General features: G+C 44.1%; 1 protein-coding gene and 1 pseudogene across 1 annotated transcript; both read left to right on the top strand.

Annotated features, from left to right (window-relative positions):
- The first annotated feature begins 6,076 nt into the window (after positions 1-6,076).
- LOC116897483 lies at positions 6,077-6,198 on the top strand (annotated as a pseudogene).
- LOC116896230 (60S ribosomal protein L10-like) lies at positions 6,118-6,635 on the top strand. The gene has a single exon (XM_032897292.1). It carries the CDS (start codon positions 6,265-6,267, stop codon positions 6,565-6,567), a length of 303 nt encoding a protein of 100 aa, XP_032753183.1. The 5' UTR covers positions 6,118-6,264; the 3' UTR covers positions 6,568-6,635.
- The last annotated feature ends 47 nt before the right edge of the window (positions 6,636-6,682 follow it).

The following is a 6,682-nucleotide window of genomic DNA, read 5'->3' as shown; positions in this document are numbered from 1 at the left end:
TTTGAACCGGAGTTCTCTGGAGGAGCATCCAGTGATCTTAATCTCCTAGCCATCTCTCCAGCCCCTATGAAGTCGCTCATGATCTGGGAGTGTGGTTTATGAGTAAAGAGCTTTCTAAGTACGCATCAGGACCGAGTTCTATCCTCTGTGTCAACAAGTAAATAAGCAACTAGTAAAATAACATTTTAAATTTATACAGCAGAAGGAGTAAAAGCCACTTGGCTCTGTTGCTTCATCAATGGTGTAATGTAAAATGGAAAGGGCATGTGTTCAAGACAGTGTGTTCCAGAAGCCATTTTCCTGAGTCCAATCAAGGCAGATCTTTCAGGAATGAAAATGCTTTTCTAGAAAAAGGACTGTTTTACCTTTTTTTTTTTTTTTTTTTTTTTTTTTTTCGAGCTGGGGACCCGAACCCAGGGCCTTGCACTTGCTAGGCAAGCGTTCTGCCATTGAGCTAAATCCCCAACCTGGCTGTTTTTACCTTTCTAAAGCTTGAACTCTACACAGAATGACCACAACACAAGTCCTGGGTGCTTGGTAGAGAGGGGTGGGGTTGGGGGAGGTCAGAGGCTTATGTAAGGATGAGAGAAAGGTGACCTGTAAGAGAAGATAACCTTGGTAAATGGTGAGAAATAAGACCCAGGGCATTCTGGGATTTAGCTAATTGTAGATACTTGCCAAGCATGGGTTTCATCCTTAGCATGAGAGATGGAGAGAGAGAGGGAGGAAGGGAGGGAGAGAGAGAGAGAGGGAGGAAGGGAAGGAGAGAGAGAGAGAGGTGTCATGTGTTTAAAGGTGATAGTCTCTTCTTCCAGTTAATTAATTTTTGAAAGTTCAAGACCTTTGCTATTATTGGTAGAACAAACGAGAACCAAACTACTACTTGACAGAATGAACTTTTTAAAGACTTGGGAGCTTATTAAGAGCTGTGCTTTGCCTGGGAGGAAGAGACAGGTGAATCTCTATGAGTTCAAGGCTAGCCTGGTCTACAGAGTGAGTTCCAGGACAGGCAGGGCTACACAGAGAAAACCGTGAAAAAACAAAACAAACAAAAAACCAAAACAACAACAACAGCAACCACAAAGAGGAAAGTAAAGAATGGTGCTTTGCCATGAGCCCATTTCATAGAATTTATTAGTTTAATTGGGCAACTATATGTATCTGTTCATTTCTTTTTAAAGCATCTTTTTAGATTTATTTTATTTTAGACGTATGAGTGTTTTGCCTACATGTATGTCTAGGCACCACACATGTTTCTGGTGCTTGCGGAAAAAGGTATCAGATTTTAGGTACCTGGAGTTACCTACAGTTGCAATCAGGGCTGAGCCCAGGTACTCGGAAAGGCAGCAAGTGCTTTTAACTGGTGAGCCTTCTCTCCAGCCCTGAATAGCTTTTCCTAAATGACATGATGTGTAAGCTACTTGAAGACAAAACGAGGCCTCCTGGGACCACACTGACTACAGACCTCTTTATCACAAATGCCCGTGGCTGCTTGGCCAGTAAAACTCAACTCCCATCTTTAGACTGGTTTTTCTTTCTGAATTTTTTTTTCTTATTCTAAAAATAATTTTCTCACCTCCAACTTCCTGATCTTGTTCAAGTCCACTTCCTCTTCTGATCATATGTGTGTTAGAAAGTTAAATCAGGGGTTGGGGATTTAGCTCAGTGGTTAGAGCGCTTGCCTAGGAAGCACAAGGCCCTGGGTTCGGTCCCCAGCTCCGAAAAAAAAGAACCCAAAAAAAAAAAAAAAAAAAAGAAAGTTAAATCAATGCCCCTGAAAAATTTGGATTAGTATTAATGATTATACACTTAGCTTCTATACAGAAGCAAAGAGAAATAATTGCTTGGAATGTCTGAAAGTCCCTTGGGGCAACCCAAATTTGAATTTCGGAACCTGGGTTAGAGATGGTTGTGAATTACCGTGTGGGCGCTGGGCATTGAATCTTGGTTCTCTGGAAGAGCAAGAGGTCATTGCTTTTAAGCACTGAGCCATCTCTCCAACTCCCAAATTTGAATTTTAGGAGAGTGGGTAAGAGATGTGAAGTTTTATCTTATTTTTATGTTTAGGGGTGCTTGCCTTTGTGTGAGTATGTACCACACTCATGCCTGGTCAGAAGAGGGCCTCAGGTCTCCTGGAAAGTGGGCTTACAGATTAGGAGCTGCATGGGGCTGCTGGGAGCAGAACTGTGGTCCTCTGCAAGAGCAGCCAAGCTTTAAACTGCGGAGACATCTAGATTAGGCTCCAAATGTAATCTTCAATCCTATGCGAGCTAAAGGACTCACAGTGGGACATTATCTGATTATAAGTTTGCCTGGTTTTCCTGGGAAAATTCCCAAAACCTTATTATTTAATGGGTTGTTTAGTATACTATGTTATACAGCCATCGAACCAGGCATTGATGGTGTCGTCAAGGAATGCTACCCACTGAATTCTCCGGTTACACAGAAATAAGTCTACATTGAAAACCAAGTACTACGATATACAACGATAGGTCTTAATTTAGCCGCCCCTGGTTGTATGAAAGTGACAGATTAAAGAGAACGGGATATGGATGTAGTTCAGTGTCTATAGACTTTATGCAAGGTGTCTGTAGAGCACGCCTGTTTATGCGAAGCACGGTCCGCAGTACTGAAAATTAAAGACCATTAAAGAGAGTCAGCAGTGGTCCCCGAAGGTCACCTATGTGACTGCCCGCACGTCACACACACTTACTCATCTAATCTTCATGCTAATCCAGAGAAGAGGCACCTCAAAGAACGGGCATGCTTCTTGTATTTGTTTTGCATATGGGGAGTCAGAGGTACAGAGAGTTACTAAGAAATTCGACACGGGGATCCCCACAGCTAGAAGATGCAAGAGATTCTGCCTCAAATTTGCATAATGCTCCAGCCCTCAGTCTAGCCCCGCCCTCCCCCCTCCCCCACCAGCCCGTAAAACGTGGCTCTTCTAAAACTAATGATTATTAAAGAACAACTATAAATGGCAGCATTATAACGACACAGACCGAAAATAACTGCTCGTCTCAAATTGTATAAGCAGTTTTCTAACCTCAAAGCTTATTGCCCGTCATTCCTTGGAAAGATGTTTCTGTGCTAAATGAAACTGAGGGCTAATACAGTTTTAATGTACTTTGATGCGCTTCATATGGAAGAGAGGTGAAGAGAGAGCTTGCCTTTGACCCTTCAAAAGTTATTTTCAGGGCGGTAAACTTTGCTGCACAATGTCCAACTGTTTGCCCGCAACTCTGCTGGCTGTGATAGCAAGTGGGCCACCAGCCAGCACTGCGCTGCGCCTTCTACCGTACTTAACCTTCCCAAGGTAGAGTCGAAGCATAGCTGTGGCTCGCAGGGCATTTCCTCTTTTTACCCAGTGTGGGAGTTTGAGAAGGATTGCGCGCGTTGACTATTGGTTTGCAGACAGCAGCAGTAATACGCATTTCCTTATTATTGAGCATTTTCTTTCTGTTGCATAAGTGGCTTGGAATGCCTGTCTTCTTGTATATAACTCATCCTCTCTTTCTTCCTTCCTCCTTTCCTCCCACTTCTGTCCCATGTAGCTTGCCATACCCATCACTTTCCGCGAGTTAAGTAATAGCCCCTGGCCTCGCTATTTCTTTTTGTCATTGTTGACCAGTATTCGTCGTCATTTTAAACTTAATGCCATAGTAAATGACTTCTCATGGACAGAAATCCTTTCCTTAAGGGAAGGCTCCTTTTGGAGGTTTCCATCCCCCCAGATATATGTCCTATTAAAGCTGAGGGGGACCGTGTGGGTGGAAGATGACTTAGGGAGAGGGAGGTGGGAATGAGACGTTATGGGGGTGGGCGGGGTGAGAAACAGACATACTCTCCCATGGGAGAACGCCTTCCACAGAACATACACATGTGAAAGACATGAAGGCAGCAGGGGGACTATTTAGGAGCCAGAGGACAGCAGAAAGTGGAAGAGGGAGCAGAGGGAAGGAAGGGGTGGCCCATGTGGGACCCATGTGTGAAAATGTCACAGCGAAGCCCACTGCCTCCAGCGCTAACCATCACAGTTAAAAATGGCTTCACAGGGGTTGGGGATTTGGCTCAGTGGTAGAGCGCTTGCCTAGGAAGCACAAGGTCCTGGGTTCGGTCCCCAGCCCCGGAAAAAAAAAAAGAAAAAAAAAATGGCTTCACACCTTTTAGACTATTGGAGAAGCACGCACACTCATCTTACTTCTCTTTTTAGAGACAGACTACCCATCAGGCGATTGTCCACCGTATCTGCCTAAGACGCAGGATGCGAATGGCTGTATCTGTCTCATTATCTCCTCTTCTCTTCCCTCAAGAGATCGCACAGCTGCCTCAATTGAGGAAAGAAATTCCCCTGGGCTAGCTTACTTCAAAAAAAAAGTTTTAGACTTTTTCTTTTCTTTTTCTTTTTTTAAACCACAAGCTTAATTTGCACCGAGAGCTTCCTATTTTCGACTCTCAGTGTTACCCAACAGATACCACAGCGCAACTGCTCCCGTCCACATGCGCAGGAGAGAGCCCCTGTGGTTCTGATTAGAAGAATAACACTAACCTCCAGAGATCTCGTGTTCTTATTTGCAGAATTCATTGATAATTAGTATAGGGGTTTAAAAAACCATGTCTTTCTTCTCTCTGGCAAAGGAGGATGCACAAAGGTGGAGTATTTCTGAAAACTTGCTGGGCTACACCGTTGTGGATTTTTAAATGTTTGCCGGCAAACACCTTCTTTACTGTTTGTTTGAAACAGGGTCTCACCCTCTAGCCCTGGCTGGCCTAAACATGCTATGTAGACCAGGCTAGCCTTGAATACATAGATCCACCTGCTCCTGCCTCCTGAGTGTGGAATTAAAGGCATATACACCATGCCCAGCACAACGTACTTATTGAAAACCTATGTGAATATATTATTTTCTTGTGAGACAGAGTCTCACTTCGTGGCTCCGACTGCCTAGGAACTCGCCATCCTCCTGCCTCACTGTTTTAAGTGCTGGGACTTCAGGGCCACGCTGCCATTCATAGTGAAAGGTTTCACTTTGGGAAAATTTATTCAGCTTTTTTAAAAAGTATTTTACATGGTGTGTGTGTGTGTGTGTGTGTGTGTGTGTGTGTGTGTGTGAATGCATGCCATGGGTATATGTGCCAGAAGAAGCCAGAAGAGGACTTGGATCCCCCAGACCTAGTGTTACAGGTGGTTACAGTACCTGACATAGGTGCTGGGACCCAAGTTCTCTTCCCCTGGAAGAGCAGAAACACTCTTAGCTACCAGGTCATCCCTCCGGCCCTAAAAGTTTAGTTGTAAAACTTGAAAATTACAGCTGAATGCCAAGACGTTGTTCACAACATTGCTTGTGAACTTACATCACTAACATCATCAATTATCAGTGTTTGGATTGACTCGCTTTGTCTTTTATTACAATATGATTTCTTTCTCAATTAGTTGACAGTGACCTCAAACATCCTAGGACTTTACTGGTCCTTAAATATCATTAAACAATAATTCCTATTACATATAATACACACACACACACACACACACACACACACACACACACACACGGTATATAATACACAAAACCACAATACTGTTGTTTATAACCCACACCCAGATTTCCCCAATTCTTCCCAAATCACAAAGTTATTACAGTCCAGGTTTCCAGCAAGGCCTGTGCATTCATTCATTTGAGGTTTCTTGAACGAAGAACAGCTATTGCAGTCTTGCTTTGCTGTTCACGACACATGCTTTGACACCTCTCCTTGGTTTCCTCGGATGGAGCTTGGGTGCTGGAGATTGAGCAAGGCTGGAGCTTGGGTGCTGGAGATAGAGCGAGGCTGTCCCCACATGGATCAAGTGCCCTGTCAGTTGGCTACACCTCCTGCCTTCCATTGACGGCTTGTGTAGTCAATCTGTGTGGCTTCCGTGTGTGCTGTTTTACCCTCCAGGCTTCCACACTAGGCTTTTATTTCTCTGGAAGGCCTCTTTTATCTTGGATTTGGGGTCAAATTTTGGGACACTTTATTTCATATTTAATTTTCCCCTTCAACATCTTTCCTCCTCTGTAGACTCTTGCCTGTTTTCTTGAGATAATTAACTGTCTTAAAAGCAGCTGGAGAGTGCAATGGTTGCAAACAGCAGCCTCCTTGGTAGTGTATGTAGCCTATTGTCTATATGGGTTACCTCAAGGGACCTTGGAAACAGTTTTCTGGCAGTTGAATAATCAAGTGTCTGATCATAATTGCTGTCCCTGATCTAGGCTCCAGACAGGTATGCGTGGTGCCTTTGGGAAGCCCCAGGGTGCAGTAGCCAGGGTTCACATTGGCCAAGTCATCATGTCTATCCGAACCAAGTTGCAGAATAAGGAACATGTGATTGAGGCTCTGTGCAGGGCCAAGTTCAAGTTCCCTGGCCGCCAGAAGATCCACATCTCAAAGAAGTGGGACTTCACCAAGTTTAATGCAGATGAACTTGAAGACATGGTTGCCGAGAAGCGGCTCCTTCCTGATGACTGTGGTGGCAAACATATCCCCAATCGTGGTCCTCTGGACAAATGGAGAGCCCTGCATTCCTGAAGGCTTCCACAGTGCTCTCCTATATCCTATCAAGTCATGTTCAAAAGTAAATCTCACATCAAATCTGAAAAAAAAAAAAAAAGCAGCTGGAGAGATGGCTCAGCAGTTGAGAGTC

This window comes from Rattus rattus, chromosome 3, assembly GCF_011064425.1.
Source record: "Rattus rattus isolate New Zealand chromosome 3, Rrattus_CSIRO_v1, whole genome shotgun sequence".
NCBI classification, from domain to species: domain Eukaryota; kingdom Metazoa; phylum Chordata; class Mammalia; order Rodentia; family Muridae; genus Rattus; species Rattus rattus.
This window is presented reverse-complemented; position numbering and strand designations above follow the sequence as displayed.